Source organism: Heptranchias perlo, chromosome 8 (assembly GCF_035084215.1).
Source record: "Heptranchias perlo isolate sHepPer1 chromosome 8, sHepPer1.hap1, whole genome shotgun sequence".
NCBI classification, from domain to species: domain Eukaryota; kingdom Metazoa; phylum Chordata; class Chondrichthyes; order Hexanchiformes; family Hexanchidae; genus Heptranchias; species Heptranchias perlo.
The window spans coordinates 72,877,553-72,904,901 of NC_090332.1; the positions used below are offsets into that span (position 1 = coordinate 72,877,553).

Below are 27,349 nucleotides of genomic sequence, written 5' to 3' on the forward strand. Positions count from 1 at the left end.
TATTAAATATGGTATGGTAGATGACTGAGCATTATACCCGTGCAAGTGCAAGGAAATTGTGTGAAAGCCAGAAATTTTATATAATTAACTGCCAGTACAAAACCCAAACAGAAAATTAGATAGAGGTACTAAATGGATGGAATTCTGAAGTAACAGATCGCTGCCTATTTTCCAGTTATGTGAACTTTATGCTCGTTTACTAAGCACATCTGATCAAAAAATTTGCCCTAGCATGTACGGTTATTGCAAAGAAATGCTTTAAAATACCTCATCATGTTTTTTTTCTCTGACAAGAAAGCAAGGCCATGATATAATCTCAGTCCCTTAGGATTGCAATCTGCATTACAGCACACTGGAGCAACCATTAAAGCACATCCCACACATTTTGGATGAGGATAGTGAGTTTCCAGAAGGTGAACAGGAGGTGGTGGTGGTGGTGGGCAGGGAATCTTGATTATGAGAGGAAAGGGCATAGGTGGTGGTTGCCGAAAGGCAGCTTCCAACTGAACAGAATTTAAACATGGCTAAAGGCCTTTCTAAGAGACTTGCTATTCTGTCCCTAAGCAACCTGTCAAGAAAAATAGGTTATATGAGCAATAGCAACTTAACACATCTCTTGTTTCACTAGACCAAAATGTGCATACTGGGATGGAAAGGACAATGGCTTTGGTGCAACAGGAATTGAGGAACCCCCTCCATCAATGGCAACTAACTTTCAAGTCACCACCACAAAGTCCTTGCCAGCAAATGCATCTGGCAACCTAACAGGGGAGGCTGCAGCAAGCATACAGAGCCCTTAACAACAGGTCAGACGGCCTGGTCTCTTAGGGAGCACCAAGTCTGCATCACAGTGAAGTAGGTTGGCAGCTAGGACCTCTCCGGAATTCATCACTCCACTAGAGGATCACGTAGAAAAAACACTACATTACTATGATATTCACACAGCATTCATACAGTCTCACTGAAATAAAAAGTTACGAACACAGTAAACATTGTATGTTATTTATTACAAATATTAAGATACACCTGTCAGCAAGTAAAAGAGCATGTTAGGAAACACAGTACGCAGTTATAAATAAACAACTAATTGCCTCTACACTGCGAAAGCTAGGGAGGCCTTAATGAAAAAATTCCTTGATGAGATCCCGCCTCATCTGTGAAGCTTCCGGCAATGGATGGTCATCTGCAGGAGGATCGATTTCATCCTCATCCTCTTCCTGGGGCCTGTCTGGCTGCTGCCACTCATCTTCACCAAGCAGCCGTACACCTCTTTCAACGGCAATATTATGCAGCATGCAGCATACAACTATTATTCTGCCAACTCTTTCTGGCTCATATTGCAAGGCACCACTAGAGCGGTCTAGACATCGGAAGCGCTGTTTTAATAATCCAAAAGTGTGCCATATTATATTTCTTCCCCTGGAATGTGCCTCATTATAGGCTCTTTCCTGAGGGGTATGGGAATTTCGTAATGGTGTCAGCAACCAAGTTTTAAGTGGGTAGCTTACATCCCCTAGGAGCCTACCATGCAATCCGTTTTCTGTCTCGAACAGTTGTGGAACCCTCGATTCCATCAAGATGTGTGCATCGGGAACACTGCCCGGAAAATGAGCAGTTACTTGCATAATTTTCTGCCTGTGGTCACATACCATCTGTACATTAAGTGAGCAATAACCCTTTCTATTGACAAAAGAGAGGGCATTGTGGTATGGTGCACGAATAGCAATGTGTGTACAATCAATGCAGCCTTGCACTCGAGGAATTCCACACCTCTGAAAAAATTGTGTTTGTCTCTCCAACTGTTGCTCCATGGTACTGTCGAACCGTACATATGCAGGGGCATGCCGAAAGAGGGCATCCGTTACCTCAGTGATGCAGCGATGAACTGCATACTGACTGATCCTAGTTATGTGTCCAGCTGGTGCCTGGAAGGACCCAGTTGCGTAGAAGTTTAATGCAGTGGTCACTTTAACTTCCACTGAGAGTGCCGTTTGGATATTGCTCCTTGGCTGTAAGTCCGGTTGCAGGAGCTGACATAGATCAGAAATAGCATCTTTGCTGAGACGCAGCCTCCTCACACACTGGTCCTCGCTGAGGTCACGGTAGCTGACCCGTGCATGGTATTCTCGGTGCCTTGGGTAATACCGAGTCCTGAAGGTCCGCCTCCTATGCCTTCGGACTTCCCTTGCTGTGGTCTCCTGTTGCTCCTGTTCCTCCTCCTCCTCCAGCATGTCCAACAATAAACTTGATGCCGCACCCATGCTGCTCAAAGTCTCTTGTTGCCAATGATCATAGACTCTCTGCTAACCACTTAAAGTCAGCCTGTTCTCTCTCCTGCTTTCACTCCTGGTTAAAATGGGAGTAATTAGGATAAGAAACCAGCTAGTGGAAATTTTCACATCATAACTGCTGCTTGACATGTGAAAGCATTAGTAGACTCATGACAGCATTTTGCCTACAGAGGCAATTTTGGATGCATATAATTCGGAATACTTTAATGCAAACTCATAAATTTATCTCCTCAATGCACATTACGCTTTTTTTTTGATAAACCTGTAGGGGTGACACTAAGTTGCCCCAGTGTCACCAAACGGAAACATAAAATCAATATGGCAAGTGCCCTAGGCATCATTAATAGGTCAAAATAAATAAAGATGCCCAACAGAAAAAAATGTAATATTGTTGTTGTACAGTACCATTAACGGAGTTTCTTTAATGCAATTCTTTCCGATTATGTACATTGATGTAAGAAAAGCTTTGGAAGGCGCTAGGGATTTTTTCACGCTTAAAACTGCAACGAATAGAAAGAAAAGCACTACGTGCAAAGACTAGAAGACTCACAGGCCTAATCGTGCCCTTATACCAACAGTAAATTACAAGGAATTAGGATCTCTCGATAGATGCTTGCTAAACGTGCATCAAAACATGGAATACAAAGGGCCGCCTTACTTTGTCTCCGTGCGGGATACAGCCACCACTACCACCGAACGGCGAAACTCGAACACTTTCTCTCGCGGACCGGATCATTTTCTTTTTTTCCCCCCACCTGAAGTACCGACCGGGTTTCAAATCTTTTAACCAGCCCTTTGGAGAACTGCGGCGGGATTTCTTGCACACAAACAGGGGGAAGACCGAACCCGAGCCACGTGTACATAGGGAGAGAGGGGGTGGGAGCAAGCTGTACTGGGCCGATAAACTGCTCCGGAACAAGGCCACCGCCGAGGCCTGGCGGTGAAGTTGGCAGGGAGAGCGGCACTCAGACGGACGCCCTCTGCGCGCCGCTCTCCCTCAATTTACCTCACTTGGTTACCGCCAGTCCGCACGCGTGGCCGTTGGCGAAAAGTTGTTTTCGAACACGGGCGCGCGCGCGCGAAACTGCACATGCGCACGCAGGAGGCGACGGAACTGCAGTCAACCGCACGATGCGCGTCGTCCATGATTTTGCTCGGCCATTTTGTCTCGGCCTGTGTTAAGACCCAGCACTATTTCCATCTAAGTGCTGAAAATAAGACCGATAAGCCGCAGAATGGACAGAAATACAACATGGTAAATTGTTGTGAGTGAACTCGTGGATTAAGCTAGGCAGACATCGATTTTTTAAAAAGTGTTTTCCCAATCGGATTGACCATTGACAATGCCCCCTTTACCAATATCACCATCAGCCAGTAACAAATCAATTGATCTTGGCAGAGAGAGGAAAACCCAGGTTAGACTAAAAGATTTGTAAGAAAATGTTGGAAATACACTGCAGGTCAGTCAACATCTCTGAAGAGAGAAGACGGTGGGTCCATTTTGCTTCTCTTCCGCGACCCCAACTGATAACTGAAAGGTAAGCCAGCATTTTATTAGGGTTGGAATCAAAAAGGGAGGAAAGAATCAACAGATACGCCAAACACAGAGCAAAAGTTAATTAGTTAACTGATCCGCAAAGTGCTTAATAGAAGATTGTTAGATAACATAAAGGTTATCTCAGAAAGACGATGGAAAGACTTTAAAAGAACATGCAAATAGTTGACGGCAAAAAAAGAGGGAGAGCCCACAGAGGAAAAAGAAAAGACAATGTGGGAAACTAGATAAAGAAAGAGAAAGGGAAGAACCTGCAGGTGCAGTTGGTGGGAAATGAAAATCCAGTGTTAGAAACAGTAGATTTGCCAGTCCTGGAAAAATTACCATTACTCCAGTTGCAGATCCTTCTGATTGAACTGTGCTCTGACAAAAGGTCTACACCCAAAATATCAACCCATTTCTCTTCTCGCTGGATGCCAAAAGACCCATCTCATATCAACAATATTTACTCCTGTAAAGAAAATAGGGTATTTAGGTAAGCTCTGGAACTACTGAAGTTAATGTTCAGATCAGAAAGCTGCCAAGTGCTCAGCAAAATGATGAGACACTTGCTAAAGTTTCTGTTGAGTCTGGTTGCAACAGTGTAGGAGGCGAAGGACAGAGTAAGAATGGGAGTTAAAGTGGTGCACCACAGGGAGGTTGGGTCACACTTGTGAATCGAATGGAGCTAGTCAGCAAAGTGGTCATCCAATCAGCATTTGGACTCTCAAATGTAGAGGACACCGCAATGTGAGCAATGAATATTGTATACTAGATTGGGGGAAGTACATGTAAATTGGTGCCTCATATGGAGGGAGTGTTTCTGACCCTCGACAGTGATATTGGAGGAGGTGGATGAGCATGTGTTGCATCTGCTGCAGTTGTAAGGGAAAGTGCGAATAGAAAGACGGTGGTGGTTGGGTGGCGAAAAATGGAGCAGGGGGAAGTGCCCCATAGAAAGTGAGGAGGGTAAAATGTGCTTGATGGTGGGATCATTCTCTAAGTGGCAGAAATGACAGTATATAATCTGGCAAATGCAGAGGCTGCTGAGGGGGAAGGGGAGGACATGAGGGTATCCTACTGTTGCGGTGAGTGGAAGGGTGGAGGTATGAGCAGATGAATGGGTAATGGGGTGGAAGCAATCAGGGGTTCTGTTGACCTCAACTGTGGAGGGTAAACCTCAGCTGAGGAAAAGGGGAGCATTTCAGAAGCCCTGGTGTGGAAGTTGGAGTCAGCAGAACACATATAATGGACAAATGTAAGGAATCTTACAACACCAGGTTATAGTCCAACAAATTTATTTTAAAATCACAAGCTTTCGGAGATTATCCCCTTCATCTGACGAAGGGGATAATCTCCGAAAGCTTGTGATTTTAAAATAAATTTGTTGGAGTATAACCTGGTGTTGTAAGATTCCTTACATTTGTCCACCCCAGTCCATCACCAGCATCTCCACATCATCACATATAATGGAGACAGAGAAACTGAAAAAGGAATGGAATCTTTATAGAAAGCAGGATGAGAAGAAACATAATCCTTGAGAAGAAACATAATCATTGGGCATGTAATATATGGCTATGGAAAGCCAGTTGCTGGAGGTGGAGTGAGAGAAGTGTAGAAAGGAAAGGGAAGAGTCAGAGATGGACCACATGAAGTTGAGGGAAGGATGAAAATTGGAAACATAGTTGATGAAATTCTCAAGATCAAAATGTACGTAGGAGGCAGCACCAATGTGGTGGTCGGTGTAATGGAGGGAGAGGTCAGAAAGAGGCCGGAATAAGATTGGACCAAAGAAAGTTCAAAAATATCCTACCACCAACATGGATCCAATAGCAATATCTTTTATCTGAGGGAGTGAGTGGAATTAAAAGTTGTTCAAAGTGAACTCAACAAGGTGGCATTGGATAGGGACTGGTTGGGACATTGTTCAAGAAAGAAGTGATCCTGGAGACTATCCTGATGATGAATGGAGGTGTAGAGGGTCTGCATGTCCATTGTGGAAAGGAGATATTGGGGTTGGGGAACCTGAAATCATAGTAGTAGTAGAGGGTATCAGAATTGTCTCAAATATGGGTGGGTAGAGACTGAACAAGAGGAGAAAGAATAAAGTCAAGACAAAAGTAAACAAATTTGGTGGGACAGGAACCAGCTGAAATAATTCCTATACTGGGTTGTTGTATTTCTGTATCTTGCGAGGGAGGTAGAAATGGGCTGTATAGTGGGAAACAGTTTTTAATAATGTGATGTCTAACCATTAATTTTTACCAACCCAGGCCGTCATTTCTTGCCATCACATTGTTTTCAACAAGGTTGGGGGGAAGGGGAATACAGACATGAGGGTAGATCTTGACTTTGTGCGATAGTGTAAAATGGGTGATAGCGAGTCGGAAGCCCGTTTTACATCTCTCCCACTTTTTATTTCCATTGAAATCAATAGCTCAATGCACAGGCCAGGGACCATCCTCGTTGTCTTCTCCATACTTTCTTGAGGGCCACAATGGCCTTCTTGAGCTGAAGAGATAAAAATTGTACACATTACTCCAGATGAAGTCTCATCAAAGCCTTATACTACCCTATTATTATGGCTGTAGTTTTGTAGTGAATAATCTGGGCAATACAGCCTCAAATCCTGTATGCTTTGGCTGCAGCCTCCTGACACTGCACTTGAACCTTTAGGGAGCCGTCAATGATCACTCCCAAATCTCTCTCCCTTTCTGTTACGTTAACCTACACCCACACATGTTATATCTAAATTCTATTCATTTATGTGCACAACTGCATACTTTTCTATACTGAAAGACATTTGCCAATCTTGAATTAATTTCCACATTCAATCTAAGTCCAGTTGCAATTTCCTTCTTCTAAGGTCCTAATTTTACCACACAATTTCATTTCATCCTCAAATTTAATAACTACTATTTATGCCCTGCTCCAGATCACTAATAAAAATAATAAACAGAAGGGTTCTTCACACCGAACCCTGGGGCATCCCTCTAGTCACCAGACCCCATTGGAAAGCTAACCCATATAAGACTAACCTTTTTTTTCAGTGCTTTAGCCAATCTGTCTTGCCATTTTATCCTTCTCACCATGGGATTTAATCTTAGCACACAGTTCCTAATGATGCATCTTATCAAAAAGCTTTTTGGAAACCCAAGTAGATAAAGTTTACCAAATCTCTCTGATCCACCACTCAGCAACATCTTTAAAAAAGATCATCAGGTTTGTCAAATATGATCTCTGTTTCTGAAGCTTTGTTGGGGATCCCCTGTCAAGTCTGAGCATTCCAAATGATCATTAATTTTCCCACTATAGAGGTTAAACTCACAGGTCTATATTTTCCAGATTGTGATTTGAATCCTTTTTTAAATAAGGGCACCATATGTGCTTTCTTCCAATCATCTGGCACCTCCCTTGTTCCTATTAAACTATTTGAAAATGTTTACTAGGGCATCACCAACAATCTGCCATTTCCTTCAGTACCCCGGGATAAATTAATCTTGCCCTGGTGCTTTTTCCACCTTGAGTCCTTTTAATTTGACTTACAACATTTCCCTTGAGAAATGCAAACAATCTATTTGAGTTCCATTTTATCTGCGATTCAAGGGGCATAACCCTCTGGTCCACCCAGCCTGTACCACACAATTGTGATGTCTTGTGCATCACAATATATATATTCCCAACCCCACTTGAAAGCATGTAATCTCTTGGAATTTTGTGATGATAATAAATAAAATACCAAATTATGACGACACCACTAGTTTCAATATAACTCGATGATATGACAGAAAACATGTCTGGATTTTGAAAGCTCTGGCAGCATTTCTACTTCTTATAAACTGTAGAAGTTGCATGGACTGAGTTAAGTTACAAAGATAGTGAGAGAAAGGGAAATAAGCAAATTTTTAACAAAAATTAGAATTTTTTGACGATATGACAGTGCACCTACACACAATACTAAAATGCTAATTTATCCTTCTAGCTTGCAAAATGCTTAGGTAAAAACCCCTTGTCATATTAGTGACTCATAACAAAAAAAGAGTGGTAGAATAAAAGATGAAGACTTGTTAAAAGCCAAACTAATATTCATTTTAAAAAGTACATTTGACAAGCTATTGTGCCTACACAGTGAAATCTTTCAATAACAACTAAAAATCGTTCTTGGGAAAATTATCTAAGTCCACAGCCAGTCTTTATTGATAGTTCTTTCAAGAGCTGGAGCAGTAATTTTTCTTTCATTGACCTGCATTCCTTAAGTGCTTGGCAGCAGGTGTTTTCTGAAAATGTCATTGCCATATGTTATTTTGTATGCATTAGTAACTCAAAATAGTCCTTTTTCTTGGTTTTATCCCCTCCTCTGCTGAAGGAATTGACTCTTTTTGGCTGCGTTGTACTTTAACCAAGTGGCCATTCTTCATGACAGAGTGCTGGCAAACTATTTTATCATGGAGCCAAGCCTGATTCTACCCTCATCTGATGTCCACACACGTGCACTTTCCAGCAGGGGTCACTTGATAGCAGTCAGGAGCAGAAACATTGGTTGACCTTTTTCGGGGTACAAAAGCCAATTATAGCATCTACACGGCTTGCACATGAAGAGTGGCCACTTAGGCAAGGTACCAGAAGGCTGTTGGTGCCTGGGATAACATTGTCAGCACCTTTAGCAGAGGGTCGAAGAGAAATGGAAAAACATAACAATTTGAAAGCTGAAAGTATCACTTTTTCCCCCAAGAATTATGTTTGTTAGTTGTTATTGAAAGATTTCACTGTTACAAAGCTGTGTCAAATGTACTTTTAAAATTCAATATTATACTGGCTTTTAACAGGTCTTCATCTTTTATATCATTGGTCTTTGTTATGAGTCACTAATGTAACCAGAAATTTTCTCACATAAGAACGTAGGAAATAGGCGCAGGAGAAGGCCACACGGCCCCTCGAACTTGCTCTGCCATTCAATCAGATCATGGCTGATCTTCTACCTCACTTCCACTTTCCCGCCCTATCCCCATATCCATTGATTCCCTTAGTGTCCAAAAATCTATCGATCTCAGTTTTGAATATACTCAACGATTGAGCATCCATAGCCCTCTAGGGTAGAAAATGCCAAAGATTCACAGACCTCTAAGTGAAGAAATTTTTCCTCACCTCAGTCTTAAATGGCTGACCCCTTATCTTGAGACTGTGACCCCTAGTTCTAGACTCTCCAGCCCGGGGTCATAGTCTGCTGGAAGGGTACAGTGGTATGCTTCTGGCAGGCAGCATGCCAGGGTCCATGAGGAAAGGCATCATCACCCTCATCTACAAGTGGAAGGGGGAGAGAGAAGAAATCAGAAATTGGCGACCCTTTTCCTTGCTAAATGTCGACTACAAGATTCTGTCTAAGGTCATTGCCAACAGGTTCAAGTCTGCTCTGGAGCTAGTGATCCACCCCCATCAGACCTGTACTATACCCGGCAGGAAGATCTCTGATAGCCTTGCGCTACTCAGGAATATGGTCGCCAATGTGCAGGACAGGGGGTGAGCACCTGACTCATCAGCTTGGACCAGGAGAAGGCCTTCGACAGAATATCCCACATGTGCTCTCCAAAATGGGGTTTGGGGAGGGAATCCGCGATTGGATCTGACTGCTCTACGCGGACATCCGTAGCGCAGTCCTAATCAACAGGTGGGAATCGGAGAGCTTTCCGATCAGATCTGGAGTCAGGCCAGGCTGTCCTCTCTCTGTGGTCTTGTTCATGTGTTGTATCGAGCTATTTGCCGTGTCCATCAGGAAGGACACAGGTATCAGGAGGGTGACGATCTCAGGTTAAGGCCTCCCTGTACATGGGCGACGTCACTGTCTTCTGCTCTGACCAGCGGTCGGTCCACAGACTAATGGGCATCTGCGACCAGTTCAAGCTGGCCTCGGGCCAAAGTGAGCTATAGTAAGATCGAGGCCATGTTCTTTGGCAGGTGGGAAACCTGATCCTTTGACCCCTTCACCTGAAGGTGCTGGGGTTCTGGTTCGGGGAGGCCTCTGGCCTGCACCAAGAACTGGGAGGAGCGGGTTGCCAAGGCCAAACAGAAGCTTTGGTATGTGGGGGGGGGGGCACTCCCTCTCCATGGCCGGCAGGAACCTGGTGATAAGGTGTGAGGTACTCGCGGTGTTGCTCTACATGGCCAAGATCTGGCCCATTCCCTACCGCTCCGTCGTCACAGTCACCCAGGTTATTTTCCACTTTGGAGGTCTACGGTAGAACGCGTCCGCAGGGACACCATGTACAAGCCCCCAGACAAAGTGGGGGAGGGTGCCCTGATGGTCACCTTTGTGTGTGGCTGCCTCAAGATGTGTGTAGAGTCCCAGTATGTAAATACTAAGGGCTCAATTTTATGGGGAAATTGCGGGGGCGGGGGGGCTCTGAAAATCAGGGAAATCCCGTTCGGGTTCAGAAGCCGGCTCCAACTCGCCGACTTCCGAGTTCCCCACTGACACACCTGTGTGCGCGCGGGCGTCCTGAATCTGGAAGTCCCGCTGGCAATTAAAGCCGGCGGGATGATAGTTAAAGAGCCAAATGTACCTCATTGAGGTACTTAAGGCACTTTACTTGTGACAGATTACGTACTTAGAATGATTTTTAACTTACCTGGGTGGCTTGCCCACTGCTTCTGATTCACGCCTGGTGAAACCAAGTGTGAAGGGCCGGATCAGGGAAAAAGAAACAAAATAAAGTACATCAAAAACCATTGCACAATGTTAAAACACAGGGAGGAGACTGGGTCCAGCCACGCTGGCTGAGCAGACACAGGACGTCCCGTCCAGCTGGATCGTACCCCACTACATGTCCCAGTTGGAGAAGTTCCTGAGGAGGAACCCCTTCGACCATAAGGCTGTCAGAACGTCGCTGGAACTGACCAACAGGTACCAGGGTGTAGCTTGGATGGTGGTGAGAAGGGCCCTCCCAGAACTGTCTTTCCTGCATGCTCGGAATCTCAGCGCCACCGCGAGCTGCCTTCGAGGCTGCAGTGGGGATGAGAGCGTCATCCAACTCCTGATGGACTGCCCCTTTGCGGAGAAGGCGTGGAGAGAGATGCGTTGGCATCTGTCCTGGCTCATCCCCAACAACCCGGTAACACGGGACGCTATGCACTCCCTGGGACGCACACCGAGACAGATATCAACTGCTGCTGGAAGACCATCAACTTGATGAAGGAGGCCCTTTGGTCTGCCTGAAACCTGCTGGTCTTCCAGCTGAAGGAGCTGTCCACGACTGAACGCAGCCGTCTGGCACACTCCAAGGTCCAGGAGTATGTGCTGCGGGATGCACTGAAGCAAAGTGCGGCCTCGCACAGGCTCTGTGGGGAAAGGCCACCGTGTAAGGCCATTTCACCTTGTACAGCATGTATTAGTAGATATGCACTGTATTTTAAATTGTCGTAATGGAATCATATTATGTATGATCTGTATTGTATTGTTTTTGAATTGTAATTGTGTCATCTACATTGAACTGTGTGTATCCTTAAATTTTATAAAATAAAGTATATTTTGAAATTTTAAGGAAGTATTACTTTTTGAAGTGCAATAACTTGATATGTAGGTAATTTACACAGAGCAAGATTCCAAAAACAGCAAACGACTGAACGAATGACCAGATAATCTGTTTTTGCTGGTGCTGGGTAAGGGAGATTGTTGGATAGGACAACATGCTGTCCTTCAAATAATGCCTTGAGATCTTTTACATTCACCGGAATAGACAGATTGTGGCTTAACATCTCATCCAAGTGATGGAACCTCCAATAACAGTAGCACTCCCTCAGTACTGCACTGTTGTGTCAGTTTGATTATATACTCAACTCTGTCATGGCTAAACCCACAACCTTTCTGACTCAGAAGCAAAAATGCCACCAACTGAGCCAAGCTGACAATAGTATGTAGTGATCACTCAACTCAGCACAAACTAGGGATCAAACTTGGAACCTTCCTGATCTATATGACTACGTATCACACCAGGTGGTGCATTTACCCACCAAACTGTCACTGAGAGTCATGGGGTATCACTTTTTGAATATGATTTTATTTCTGTCCGTCTTTTCTAGACGTCCCCATCCCGTGCTCCCGGCCTCTCTTTGTCTTTCTGTAGCTGTCTGCTAGCAGGTGAAAAACAGTGCCACAAGAAGATTTACCTTCATATTTTTTCTTCTTACAGCAAAGAGCATGGCCTTGACTTGGCATTCAGCTTGTGATATGGGAAATCACAGGCATAAACCTGATCTTATCACTCTGTGGCACTCAGAATTAGAATACCAATATGCTGTACCTCCACACCACCGTGTGGTACCGTATTTTAGTCCCTTTCTGGGTTTGTGAGGTAAACTGACAGCTAGAAGTAGCACAGTAAGTTGCTCACAAACATTTTATTACATGTTTCCTGTAGCTTTATTTCAAGAAATAATTCACAGTGAGATACTGAAAATTTCCAGTGGCCAACAATTATTTTTCAACTTTGGCAAACTAAACAGCAAATTAACTCTTCTGGCCACCCAGACTGTGTTTCTTCCTGTATCTCCAATCTTGCTTCTTTCTCTCAGTTTCATGCCAATGCTGATCCCTTGTGCCTTGTTAGAAGATAAAAATATGGGAATACAGAATAGCTTATCCAGGTCAGTGAGTCATCGGAATGCAGACTTTTACCCCCTCATTATCTGGGTGCACACCTGAAGCATAGCCACTTGAGTGAAGCATTGGAGTGCTGCTGGCACCTGTGGAATTGCAACTCAGAATAAGTCAGGAGAAGAGGAAAGAAAAAAAAAGACTCTTAATTTTTAAAAAAATCTGAAAAATGTTCTCGGGTTAAAGTTCAGGTAGTAGCTTATGAGCAGAAAAACAGCAGCAGCATTTACAGATTATTTCCAATACTGCCTAACGTCATCATGGAATTCCAATAACATTCTTAATTATCTGTAATTGTGAAATTAGTTACATTTTTAGTCCATTGTGACAAAATGTATAAAGCAATGTCCCATCTTTCTCTGCAATTACAGGTCAGTAGCTTGGATACGCTGAATGGGAAAACACAATACTGAGAGATTCATACTGCATAAAAACATAACCACAAAAAATACACGGGTTAGAAAACAGAAAACAAAATTATAATCTTTGTATAATGTTGAGTAGTTGAACAGATACAGATATTTTTTTCATCTTGCTTGACTTAACAGCAATAATCTAACTTTACAGGCATATTCATGGTTCACAATACCAATACAAGTATCCTATGAAGGATTCCTCATTAACATATGTGACTGAATCAGCAGCTGAACTCTTGTGAAATACAGTAAATTTACTGCCCAATATGGAACTGAGCCATATATACCAGGCAGCTTCCAGGTTCTATCTCTAGTTTGTGTCGAATTAGTTGATCTCAGTAGGGTAATGTTTAGGACACTAGAATTGGCCTCAGTGCCCCGGACCAGCAGGGGGTCCCACTCCTGAATGCTACCTACTGAGTTCTACTACTAAGTGCCCTGTGCATCAACATCAGAGGAGAACAGGTTCGGGCTTAGCTATGATGCTGTCTGTGATTGAATAGCTTGCTGACACTACTACTACTACGACTTGCATTTATATAGCGCTTTTAACGTGGTAAAAAAGTCCCAAGGTGCACACTCACAATTTATGCCCACATGTGAACAGCACCTACTTAGGTGAGGGCTGCTGGTTCTAACAAGTCTTCAGGAGAAAAGGAGAGATTTTTTTTAAAGTTGTGCACATAAACATCATCTGCAAGCATATATGCATTTAAGTAGGGAATAATAGATACCCGGGAGTGATCACAAGGCAGTAATATAATCTCAGAGTTTAGGTGACTTCATAATAATGAAACTTGAGCACTTAATCATTGTCCTGTGATCCTCAAGACTAGATAAATGCCTTGAACTCACTCAGAGAGGGTTATTATATTCATATTTTCTTCATGAGGTGGTTTTAACAGCAGTGGCTTCCAGTACATTTTGTATAAAAACTGCATGATGCCATTTACAAAGGACAATTAAGAATTAGGGTATTGGTTGTGCAGATTTATTGAGAAATAATTTGCAGTTGATTACTGAGAAATTTAAGGTGGGCTGGCACAGTTGATAGGAAACTGGGCTTGTAGCTGAAAGGTTATGGTTTCAAATCCCACTAGGTCCACTTAGTCTCCCATCTAGAAAGCAGGGATTTGCATAAGTAACACTAGCTATGCTACCATGGAAACAACACTTTTGGCTCAAAGCATCCATAGAAACTGAAATACATAGTGCTTCCAAGCAGACACCTGTGAATCCACTTCCTACCCTGGAAATTCTATAGCCCATTTACAATAGCTTCAAGCAAACAAATGGTTGATTCTAATTGGTTGGGAGTGATGTATAAGTTTAAAAGAACAAACAGAATATGTCATATTTCATATGTCTGTGGGCAGCATAGATCTATTAAAAGGAAAACATACTTGCACAAGTAAAATGTATACTGTATCAAGTGTAATGGATTGGAGGTGTATGTGGTGAGGTTAATAGAGATGTGCTGTAACATTTGCGGTTGAGAGAAAAGGTGTAGCCAGAAGGGATTGGGGGCTGCGGAAGGAAGGAGACAAGGTGGTGTGGTTGGAGCATGGGAGGAGGTGAGGAAAAGGAACTTATTGTGGAGGATGGGAGTACTGGGATTTTTTGAGACTTTGATCTGGTAGGATTCGGGGATTCTATGCTTTGGCAGCATTCATGGAGGGAGGAATCCGGTGAGAATATTCATAGGATGGGCTGGGAAAATATAGAAGAAGAGAGCTGGTGTCGGTGAAACTTGCAGTGGAGCACTCAAAGAGAAAGTCTGCAGACTGGGTGGGTTAAAGAGATTGTGTACAGTCGGAGTGTGTTCAGGGCCCTGCAGGTACAGGGCATAAAGGTGACTGTGCTGTTGGATCAAGTAGGATGGCTAAGCTGTGAAAGAAGTGGGATTGGCTGGAGTGTGGAAGTACTGGGGGTAGGTGCATTGGAGGAGAGACTGAATTGTAGGAGCATTGAGCGTTTGGATAGAGTCTGGGTGCACTTGACAGATGGTGCTGGGATGTGGATCTGGAAGCAGTCCAGGCCAACCCCATGTATGAGCTCTGGCAAGCTCCCAATATCAGCCAGGAATTTACCACACTGCAAATGAAGCTGAACCTACAAAATAATGCACAACCCAACGAATGTCTGATTGGAGGCCTGATTGTAAAATCAACACTGCCTTCCTATTAACTTAAACATTTTATACATGTTTGTATCAACTAAAGAAACCAAGAAAGAAAAGATAAAAATAAACAGAAACACCCCCTCCTAAGAAAACAGGAACAAAACTCCCAAAAAACATATGTTCCTTCTAGTTTGTTTTTAACCCCAGTTTAAATGGGTGGAATTAACCCTAGGCAGGACTTCCATCCGAAAATTGGGAAACTGCTCAAAGCTACAGTGTTTATATGCAAGACATTAAGCCTGCTTGCAAAGTCACATTTGGGGATGGTTCTAGTGGGGATAAGCCAGATTACTGCATGTCTGATTTCCTGGTCCCCACACATCTGATTTTGCCAATCAGAAAACCGGCTTCATCAAACTTAAAGTTTGATGATTTGTCCAAGTACACATCTGCATACTGAAATATTGTAAGATATATTAATCTCAATGTTTGAAGATTTGCCTAGTGCAGTTTTTTCAAAAAAACATATGCTAGAATTAGTTTTATTAATATTCAGCTTTACGCAACAATCATTTGTTGATTAACTATAATTGTTAGCTTTGTGTGTTATTACTGTTATAAACAGAGAATGATTCATATAATAAAGAGGGACTGTCAGCACATATCATATTTGGCCTTTTAGATAATCCCTTTTAATCCCCATCTTTTCCTCTTTCATCTTATACTAATTAGAATTTCTAAGCGTGTTATCTTTCAGCTATGACATCACATTCCATTCTAGTTCTTGGGATGCACAAAGATTTGCACCTTCGGTCAGATAGACACGAACCCGCATCTCTAACATGGTGACCAAAACATCTCCTCATTTCAATGTAAGGTTGGTGTACTAGGGCCAATTCCCTGATTGTGGGGAACATAGCTTAAGATTGTGGCATGCGCCTGCATTCCCATGCTGGAAAAGGTGAGATCTGACCTCACTGGATTTGGTGAGGTCAGCTCGTTAACATAATTGTTACATGCACCATGTACATTTTCCATGAGCATAAGGAGCACCATGGCAGTACATGGGCAGTGAATCTGAAATGCAGCAGCTCTTAAAGGGCTGCTATTTATTTTTTTTCATCCTGACTGTTGTGGCTCACTGAGGAGAAGAGAATGGCTAAGTGCCCAGAACCAAGAGCCAGAACTGCCCCCTTCAAGGCGGAGACTCCAGATGCACTGCTGCAGGATGTGCAATTTTGGGAGATGAGGGGAACCCTCCAATCCAAAGCAGCGTGCAGCAAACATAACCAGAGATAAGTAGCAGAGCCAGTGTAGTCTCCCACATCTATGTCGTGGGAGCAAATGAGGAAGAAGTGGCAAGGTACAGCTGACTAAACCATGTCAACTAAAATGGAAAGGAATGCCTGTACTGCGAATGCACCAAGTACTGAGTGCATAACTTGGTGCCACATTTGCAATGCTGCCTGGACAGCACTGACCCAACCTTCTCATCTTCTACCCTCTAACTGCCATGTCTGTAAAGCTGTAACTGCAACTTGGTGGCTGCCAAAGGGAAAGGCTTCCATTGCCTTACATAACTGTTGCATGTTTTCCCATCAAGTCCATATGGCACCTCAAACTACGTGCATGCTGTTCAGTCATCCCTTCACACAAGGTGGACTGTAAGCTGGGCACTGCATGTTACATCCAAATGCTGAAAGCATCTGTTTTCTCTTTTTAAAGGCAGCCCATAAACATTGAGAGACAACCCCCACTGGTGATGGCATGGCCTTGAAAGGCTAGAGAATCATCTTGAGAAGACCTTAGTAGTGGCCGAGTCTGTCCCCGCACATGTCCCTGGTCATCTTCAAAGGACACCGAACAGCTGGGGCATGGTAACGACGCCCACAATCCGAGAACTGATTTTAAAATCCCCCTCCCCTCTCCAACCCCCTTGCCCCAGTTTCCTTCTCTGCTCTGAAAATGAAGATTCTTGTTGAAGGTTCCGGCTTCTTCCAGTATCTTGTGGCCTAGACAATGAGTGTTGGCAGTCTATTTGACTGCATCACACCTGAGCTAAATCCTATCCCTACGCAACATCCTCATGTGCACTTTGCAGCATTATTCACTGGACAATGATCAGAACCCAGGCTGATTTCTCCATTCGTAGTTCAGTGGTGCTTAGACCAATTATAGTATCCCCACTACCAGCCCATGTGAGATCAGTTAACTTTGCCAGGGACAGAAGCTTGGTTTCTTTCCTCCATTCCACATTGACATTGCATTTACCAACAGAGCTATCAGGGGAGCTCACAATCCTAACAGATACTGATTCAGCTCTGTTTTTGAAGGAAGTAATTAGCACATCGTTAACTTTTCGATGGAAATCTGTTCCACAAATATATTATTCTGTAAGGAAAAAAATCTCTACTCTCACTTGAGGCTTGTTGATTTGATACACATGTCCTCCAGTTCTGCACTCAGTCCAATAAACATGCCAGAAGCACATATCCAGCCTACGATTTGCCCTCTAGTAATTTTAACAGATGGAGAGTCATGGATTGGGGTTGCACGATTTCATGATATGCTGGCATGCACCAGGAGCACACAAGCAGACTTTTTACCCCTACAAAAACAACTTGCGTTTATATAGCGCTTTTAGTGTTATCGGACAAAATTTGACACCGAGCCATATAAGGAGATATTAGGACAGATGACCAAAAGCTTGGTCAAAGAGGACCGTCTTGAAAGAGGAGAGAGAGGTAGAGAAGTGGAGGTTTAGTGAGGGAATCCACAGCTTCGGGTCTAGATAGCTGAAGGCAAGGCCGTCAATGGTGGGGCGAAGGAAATCGGGGATGCGCAAGAGGCCAGAATTGGAGGAACGCTGGGTTCTCAGAGGGTTGTAGAGGTGGAGGAGGTTACAGAGATAGGAAGGGGCAAGCCCCCACCATCAACGTCCTAGGGGTCACCATTGACCAGAAACTTAATTGGACCAGCTGCATAAATCCTGTGGCTACAAGAGCAGGTCAGAGGCTGGGTATTCTGCAGTGAGTGACTCACCTCCTGACTCCCCAGAGCCATTCCACCATCTACAAGGCACAAGTCAGGAGTGTGATGGAACACCCTTCACTTGCCTGGATGAGTGCAGCTCCAACAACACTCAAGAAGCTCGACACCATCCAGGACAAAACAGCCCGCTAGATTGGCACCCCAACCACCACCTTAAATATTCACTCCCTCTACCACCAACGCAACGTGGCTGCAGTGTGTACCATCTACAAGGTGCACTGCAGCAACTCGCCAAAGCCTCCCAAACCCGCGACCTCTACCACCTAAAACGATAAGGATCAGCAGGTGCATGGGAACACCACCACCTACACGTTCCCCTCCAAGTCACACACCATCCTGACTTGGAAATATATCGCCGTTCCTTTATCGTCGCTGGGTCAAAACGATGGAACTCTACCTAACAGCACTGTAGGAGTACCTTCACCACACAGACTGCAGCGGTTCAAGAAGGATGGGCAATAAATGCTGGCCTTGCCAGCGACGCCCACATCCATGAATGAATTTTTAAAAAATCTACATCGTCTGTGTCATCATTTTGAAGACCAGGGTCAAACTCCCCAAATAGCCTAGTCAATAAAGGCACTGCTAAGTGTAGTTCTGAGCAATTCAGACCAGAAGGGCCAGAGTTAGATGCCAAGTCTGTGCTGAATTAGCTGATCTTAGCAGTTGTAGAGCTACAATTGGCTTCAGCGCTTCAGGCCAGGGAGGGGGGGAAATCACCAAGGGTTCCTGCTCCTGATTGCTATTTAGTGACCCCTGCTGGAAGGTGCTTGCATGAGGACACCCAAGTGAGATCAGAATCAAATCAGGTTTGGAGGTTTCTGCAATGTGAAAAGCCTGTTGATGCTCACAGTCTAAACTCACACCTAAAGAATGGCTTTTTGGGCAAAGTACCAGCCAGCTGCCAGTGCCTGTCAAACCTTCCCTAAGAAGCGCCTGTGCCTTCAGGAGACGAGAGGGAAGAAAGGGATCAACATTGAAATAAAAAGTCCTGAAGCAAGTCCCCTTAATCTTTTCTTCTAAATTAAAACAAATTTTGTTCAGTGAGTCTCTCTTCATTGAGCCCTAAGTCCCCGAATCTTGCTTGCTGCTCCATAGCTGAACCCTCTCCAGTGTTTCAATGCCCTTTTGATGGTAGGTTGTCAAAAATGCACATAATAGAGGAAATTTCACATTCCGACTGAAGTGGCAGAACTGGACTACTGTGAACTTAGTGCTCACTGCCACTGGACCAAGCTTACCTGGCGGGATTTTCCAGGAGGTCAACTTGGTGCAATGTCGACAAGTGCTAGCCCAATTAGCATTACATGGGAAGCTCTGGAAGGGGGAAAATTGCACATCATCAGCCCTTAAAGAGATGAGGCAACATTTAAAGGAATTCATACACTTAAAGGGGTCAAGAATTGTTTCAGCCTTTCTAAAGGCTCCATAGGGGGAAAAACATAGCTGGCAAAAATCAAGGGAAAACAAACAAATGTTGAAATTGAAAATAGAGTCTGTGGGAAAATGATGAAGTGGCAAAGCACCCAAATCCCATATTTGATGGTTAGCAAAGAGTAGATGCTATTGGATGAGGTGGATGTGAGGATGTTTGCCCTGTTTGGCACTCTAAAGCAAAGCAGAATGCCTGGTAGGAGTTAGTAGGTGTTTAAATACTTTTACTGTAGTAAAAAAAAATTCAGAGAGAAGCCAACATTAATAGTGACCTGGAACAAATATAACTTTTGTGTACTTCAGTTTTTCCCTGCAACACAATTGATAAGATGTTGGGTATATTTGCAGCTTAACAAGCTTGTGTCCCATTGCACTCTTAGCTGATAACTACATTTATCACATGGCATAGGCAACGCCTTTGAGTTTCGGTTTCACAGAAAAATGGACTGAATTACAAATTTAACTTATTTGGTCACTGTAAACCCTCTTAAAGGCCTACTTTAGAAACTTTAGGTGTTGTTGATTGTTTATTGCTGCTGCACAGTAATTCGACATAGAATCACAGAATATTACAGCACACTCCGTCCCCATAAATATCGAGGCCATCAAGTCCGTGCTGGTGTTTTTCTCCACATAAGCCACCTAGAGTAATCTCACTCTTTATTTACTCCATAAACCCGTTAATATTTCTTTGATTTTATCCCATCAGGTGGGATAGTGGTCGAAAAGGCAGGAAAATTGGGAAATTGGGTGGTGAGGCCTACCACCGTCTGCTTGCCCTAACTTCAAATTCCCCTCACGCATCTCCTGCCAGGATGGCTGCCAGCTGTCCATTCCCCACTTGCCTTGCGCTGCTGATTCTGCGGACCTCCAGGAAAGAGGCGGTGTTACTCCCTGGGGCAGTGGCAGAAGGCTTGCTTGCTACACCTTTTGGAGTAATGGTTTCTTTGGGGCTGCAGCAGTGATCCAACTGCAGAGTTTTCCTTGACAGCAGTGGTGGGCTTCTTCCTGCTGGCGGGTATCTCACTGGGAGCCTGCCCTGCACTGACAATTGAGACTTGCTTGTCTCAGGGGCCACGGCAGGCTTAAGGCAGCAGGCGTAAGTCCTGCCCCTGCTCTCTTCCAGTGAGAAGAGGAACTTCCAGGCCCTAATTCCCTTTAAAAAGAATTTGTGAACTTTGCTTCAATGGCTTGTATCAAAGAATTCCACATTCTAATTACCCTTTGTGCAAATAATATTTTTATATGTTGGACAGGACACCAGGATATCTCCATTCCTCCTTGAACAGAGCCAAGAGACCTCAGCCATCCACCCGAATAGGCAAACAGGACCTTGATCAAACATCTCATCTCATCCAATGGGTGGCACCTTCGACATTGCAGTACATTCCTACTACTCCCCGCCCCCCCCCACCCTGACTCAGAGGCGAGAGTGCTACCAACTGAGCCAAGGCTGACAAAGACTTTTTGGAAATCTGAGTACACCATATGGTTTTCCACTTCCTCATTTCATCACAAAAGTCAAAGAGGATTGTCTGGCAAGATCATCTCCTTCTAAAGCCCATTGGCTGATATTTACAAGATTATTCTCATGCAATGAATCCTGAAGTTTGTGTCTGGTAATCAATTGCCTTATTTTATCCAATATTGATGTTAGATTGATATTTATGAGTTTAGTGCTTTTCCTAGATTTCTAGGTTAGCAGTAGGTATGGTTCCACAGGCACAGGTCACACTTCAATACTTTGTCCATTTGCTCAGGGTTCCTGCTCCTAAAAATAGATTGCCTGCTCTTGGTTAAAGGTAAGTTCGCCATTCTTGCATTCCCAGAGGGGAGCTACAGTGTTATAGCCATATTTCTAACAAGTGCTTCATTCAAGCAAGCTGGGAGTGCTGGATTGTTGAATTTACAGTTGAACCTAATTATAGCTTTATCCTGGCATCCACTCAGGAGCAGGAACCTTGGCTGATTTTCCTCTTGTTTTAAAGAATAATTGTGCTCTTGGTACATTTACTGCTGATTTTGCAATGGTTGTATCTGGTGTGGGCCAGGTAAAACCAGATTGCTGATGGCACAAAAACAGGTCTAGGTACATTGAGCTAATCAGGGGAGTGGTAGCAGTGAAATTCCAATGCCTGAGGGTCAGAAGGATATTGCAGCAGAATTTTACTTTTATGAAAAGCTTCCCTTTTCCACATCTATAGCTGGAGTCTTAATTCAATCAGAGAAAAGCTGTAGCCATTTGTTTAGATATTATGCTTGGGGGGGGGGGGGTGAGGGTCAAAAAATATTTTTTTCCATCCTGCTGTCACACCGTTTTCCTCGAGATTATTGTTACCGTTGCTATCTGTGGCGTTAATTTTTCTTGGGTAAAATATATGAATGTGGTCAGATGTTGTTTTTCCTCCTAGCCTTTTTCCTTTTCTGCCCTCTTCTTCTTTAAGCACTGACTCTTGTCGGGATATAGTTCCTAGGTTTTGGAAGCCCTGCAGTACTTTGAGTGGCCATTCTTCATAGGTAAGCCTGAGCAATAATTTTAGCAATCTATTCGACTACGGAGGGCATCACTGCTGAACCCAGAAAAATCTATAGACGTGCATCTTCCATCAGGGGTCACTGGATAGCAATCAATAGCAGGAACACTGACTCATTTCGCCACCCCCTCCATCCTTAGTCTAGCACTACTGAGGCCAATTGTAGCACCTTACTACCTTTCTGACCTCTTTCTCCTCCAGATGAGATCAGCAAACTCATAGACCTTGAATGAAATCTGATTTGTAAAGCCACATATTAGGGGTGAATTTCCTCACCATTTCCGGTGCAAAATCGGGGCAAGTAAATTTATGTGGGAGGAAAATCGGGCAGAAGCCATTTTTGTCAAATTAAATTGGTTCCCTGAGTCCCATTGGCATAAGAACTAGAGCAGGTGAGAGGTTGGGTATTCTGCGGCGAGTGGTTCATCTCCTGACTCCCCAAAGCCTCTCCACCACCCACAAGGCAAAAGTCAGGAGTGTGATGGAATACTCTCCACATGCCTGGATGGGTGTAGCTACAACAACACTCAAGAAGCTTGACACCATCCAGGACAAAGGAGTCTGCTTGATCGGCACCCCATCCACCACCCTAAACATCCACGCCCTCCACCACTGACATAACTTGGCTGCAGTGTGTACTATCTATAGGATAGTACACACTGCAGCCAAGCTACATCAGTGGTGGAGGGAGTAACTCGCCAAGGCTTCTTCAACAGCAGCTCCCAAACCCGCGCGCGACCTCCACCACCTAGAAGGACAAAGGCAGCAGGTGTACCATCACTTCCAAGTTCCCCTCCAAGTCACAAAACATCCCAACTTGCACATATATCACTGTTCCTTCATTGTCACTGGGTTAAAATCCTAGAATTCCCTACCTAACAGCGCTGTGGGAGCACCTTCACCACACGGACTGCAGAGGTTGAAGAAGAAGGCCCACCACCCACCTTCTCAAGGGCAATTAGGGATGGCCACTCAATGCCGGCCTTGCAAGTGACGCCCTTATCTTGAGAATTAACTGTGTGGAAATTTACCCTCATTATTAAATCAGCTTATCCATAACGGTGAATAAGACTGCCTGCCCACATCAAAATACAACCCTGAAAAATTAATCCTGGTCAATGATTACAGGGCACATATCAAGGTATTATTAAATGACCCAGAAGAAATAAAACAGGACACGCATTTACAGCAACATAGATTCAGTACAAGTGGTGCATGTGCGGAATCTACATTCAACTTCATGTACTGCATGACCAGCCTTCACAATAAGGATGGATAATAAGAATTATCTGGGTTGCTCCCAGATGATACTTATTAATTGAAATTTGTCTGTAATTAGAAACTAGGTTAGCAATCCTGTTGACTATAGAAAATTAGATTTCAGTTTTAATAAATCCCGATGTGATGATGTGTAGTGGTGTTGAAGGTTATCAGATAACATTGGACCCAATTTTTCCTTTTAGTTGCACAATTTGGTGGATGTCACGCAACTCTTTTTCTTCTTTGAGCGCTTAGCAAAATAAACCACAGGGACTGAGTAGAACAGTGAACCAGCACACTGTTCTTTAACATCTGGGATCCTGAGTTTGGATTTACTCCAGATCAATGGGATGAAAGTTTCCTCTCTCTGCTATCTGTAAGGGGATAATGTGAAATGATTTTGGGTAGGCTCAACCTTAGTGGGTATGATCCCACAGCCCACAATTTGACATTAATTGCCATCAAATAGGCATCATTCTTAGAAAGGGCATTGAGACCAATTCTGGGGGAGGTGGGACCTGCACGGGCCAGATGGGTTGCACCTTAACGGAACTGGGACCAATGTAGCATTGGAAAGGAGAAATAAGATGCACAAGGATTGGGAGAGAAAGATAGCACGAGAGCAAGAAATAGTATGGTAGTAAATGGGACCAGACTAACAGACAGTACAAGAAAATCTAAAATAGGTTTGCAGTGCATGTGTGTAAATGCATGAATAGTGGTAAGCAAGGTTGGAGAGCTGCAGGTGCAATTAACCACATGGGAATATGATGTAGTGGCGATAATGGAGACCTGGCTCAAAAAAGGGCAGGATTAGGTGCTAAATATTCCTGGATACAAGGTGTTCAGGAAAGATAGGGAAGGGAAGAAAGGAGGGGGGTGTGGCAGTATTGACTAAGGAAAATATTGCAGAGCTGGAGAGAGAGGATGTCCTGGAGGGGTCAAGGACAGAATCTATTTGGCTAGGGTTAAGAAACAATAGAGGTGCCATTACACTACTGGATGTATTCTATAGGCCACCAACTAGTAGGAAGGAGAAATTACAGAGCGGTGCAAAGGCCATAGAGTTGTGATAACAGGGGATTTCAACTACCCTAATATAGACTGGGATAGTTATAACATGAGGGGCTAAGAGGGGGAGGAATTTTTGAAGTGTGTTCAGGAGAACTTTCTTGACCAGTATGTTTCCGGCCCAACGAGGAAGGAGGCATTGTTGGACTTGGTTCTGGGGAATGAGGCAGGCCAAGTGGAGCAAGTGTCAGTGGGGGAACATTTAGGGAACAGCGATCATAGTATCATAAGGTTGAGAGTAGCTATGGAAAAGGACATGGACCACTTTAAAGAAAAAATACTCAATTGGAGGAGGGCCAATTTCAGAGATAAGAAAAGATCTGGCCTGGGTAAATTGGAATCAAAGATTGGCAGACAAAACTGTAATTGAACAATGGGCAGCCTTTAAGGAGGAGATGGTTCAGGTACAGTCTAGGTACATTCCCATGTGGGAGAAAGGTAGGGCAACTAAAGCCCGAGCTCCCTGGATGACAAAAAACTTAGAGAGCAAGGTGCAGTAGAGAAAAGGGGCATATGACAGATGTCAGCTTGATAACACAAGTGAGAACCAGGCTGAATATAGAAAGTTCATAGGGGAAGTGAGAAAGGAAATAAGAGGGGCAAAGAGAGAGTATGAGAATAGACTGGCAGCAAACATAAAAGGGAATCCAAAAGTCTTCTATGGGCATGTAAACTGTAAATGGGTAGTAAGAGGAGGGGTGCGGCCGATCAGGGACCAAAAAGGAGATCTACTCATGGAGGCAGAGGGCATGGCCGAGGTACTAATTGAGTACTTTGCATTTGTCTTTACCAAGGAAGAAGATGCTGCCAGAGTCTCAGTAAAGGAAGATGTAGTTGAGATACTGGATGGGCTGAAAATTGATAAAGAGGAGGTACTAGAAAGGCTAGCTGTACTTAAAGTAGATAAGTCACCTGGTCCGGATGGGATACGTCCTAGGTTGCTGAGGGAAGTACGGGTGGAAATTGCGGAGGTACTGGCCATAATTTGCAGACATCCTTAGACACGGGGGGTGGTGCCAGAGGACTGGAGAATTGCAAATGTTACACCCTTGTTCAAAAAAGGGTGTAAGGATAAACCCAGCAACTACAGGTCAGTCAGTTCAACCTCGGTGGTGGGGAAACTTTTAGAAGCGATAATCCGGGACAGAATTAGCAGTCACTTGGACAAGTGTGGATTGATTAGGGAAAGCCAGCAAGGATTTGTTAAAAGCAAATCGTGTTTAACTAACTTGATAGAGTTTTTTGATGAAATAACAGAGAGGGTAGATGAGGGCAATGCAGTTGATGTGGTGTATATGGACTTTCAAAAGGCGTTTGATAAATTGCCGCATAATAGGCTTGTTATCAAGATTGAAGCCCATGGAATAAAGGGGGCAGTAACAGCATGGATACAAAATTGGTTAAGTAACAGGAAGCAGAAAGTAGTGGTGAACGGTTGTTTTCGGACTGGAGGGAGGTGTACAGTGGTGTTCCCCAGCGGTCGGTACTGGGATCACAGCTTTTCTTGAGACACATTAATGACTTGGAGTTGGGTGTACAGGACACAATTTCCAAATTTGCAGATGACACAAAACTTGGAAGTGTAGAGAACATTGAGGAGGATAGTGATAGACTTCAAGAGCATACAGGCTGGTGAAATGGGCGGACACGTGGCAGATGAAATTTAACGCAGAAAAATGCGAGGTGATACATTTCGGTAGGAAGAACAAGGAGAGGCAATATAAACTAGAGGGCACAATTCTAAAAGGGGTACAGGAACAGAGAGATCTGGGGGTATATGTGCACAAATCGATGCCCACGGACAACCTCACGATGCTCCACTTTTCCAGCTTCAACCCTAACCACGTCAAAGAGGCCCTGCGAATACACAGGGTCTGCTCAGACGAGGAGGAACGCGATGGACACCTACAGACGCTGAAAGACGCCCTAGTAAGAACGGGATATGACGCTCGACTCGTCGATCGACAGTTCCGACGGGCCACAGCGAAAAATCGCATAGACCTCCTCAGAAGACCAACACGGGACGCAACCAACAGAGTACCCTTCATCGTCCAGTACTTCCCCGGAGCGGAGAAACTACGCCATGTTCTCCGCAGCCTTCAACATGTCATCAATGACGATGAACACCTCGCTATGGCCATCCCCACACCTCCACTACTCGCCTTTAAACAGCCACCCAACCTCAAACAGACTATCGTTCGCAGCAAATTACCCAGCTTTCAGGAGAACAGCGTCCACGACACCACACAACCCTGCCACGGTAACCTCTGCAAGACATGCCAGATCATCGACACAGATACCACCATCACACGAGAGGACACCACCCACCAGGTGCATGGATCATACTCCTGTGACTCGGCCAACGTTGTCTACCTCATACGTTGCAGGAAAGGATGCCCCAGAGCATGGTACATTGGCGAGACCATGCAGACACTGCGACAACGGATGAACGGACACCGCGCAACAATCGCCAGACAGGAGGGTTCCCTCCCAGTCGGGGAACACTTCAGCAGTCAGGGACATTCAGCCACCGACCTTCGGGTAAGCGTTCTCCAAGGCAGCCTTCGAGACACACGACAACGCAAAATCGTCGAGCAGAAATTGATAGCCAAGTTCCGCACCCATGAGGACGGCCTCAACCGGGATCTTGGGTTCATGTCACGCTACACGTAACCCCACCAGCGAACAAAAGCTATCTGTTTTTAATATAACGGGTCATTTGCTGGCTTTCTCTGCCTTCCGGATGTTTCTGCCTCTCTCTTTTTTTTTCTGTTTCTTTTTTTTTGTTGACTGTATATTCGGGGGCTCTGTAGGTAACACCTCTTTGTCTGAACACTGTGATTGCCTTGGCAACGGGCAGTTGCAAAGACTATCTGTAATCACCAATTATTGTTCTGTGATTTGTAAATGCATAGGCTTCAAGGAGTTCCTGACATTTACCTGAGGAAGGAGGAAGCCTCCGAAAGCTTGTAAATTTTAAATAAAATCG

General features: G+C 44.3%; 1 protein-coding gene and 1 pseudogene across 3 annotated transcripts; one reads left to right on the forward strand and one right to left on the reverse strand.

Annotated features, from left to right (window-relative positions):
• Positions 1–988: 988 nt before the first annotated feature.
• LOC137324696 (putative nuclease HARBI1 pseudogene) lies at positions 989–3,365 on the reverse strand (annotated as a pseudogene).
• LOC137324697 (uncharacterized) lies at positions 3,221–27,349 on the forward strand. Of its 3 annotated transcripts, XR_010963706.1 has the most exons (4): positions 3,229–3,829; positions 20,752–21,114; positions 21,940–22,012; positions 26,190–27,349. XR_010963706.1 is itself a non-coding variant. In XM_067989296.1 (3 exons), the coding sequence occupies exons 2-3, from the start codon at positions 21,092–21,094 to the stop codon at positions 27,031–27,033; spliced, it is 867 nt and encodes a 288-aa protein (XP_067845397.1). In that variant the 5' UTR covers positions 3,225–3,829; positions 20,752–21,091; the 3' UTR covers positions 27,034–27,349. The 3 variants fall into 3 exon arrangements, 1 of the variants encoding a protein (XP_067845397.1); XM_067989296.1 differs by lacking the exon at positions 21,940–22,012 and having other exon boundaries at positions 3,225–3,829; XR_010963705.1 differs by lacking the exons at positions 20,752–21,114; positions 21,940–22,012; positions 26,190–27,349 and adding an exon at positions 10,570–11,335 and having other exon boundaries at positions 3,221–3,829.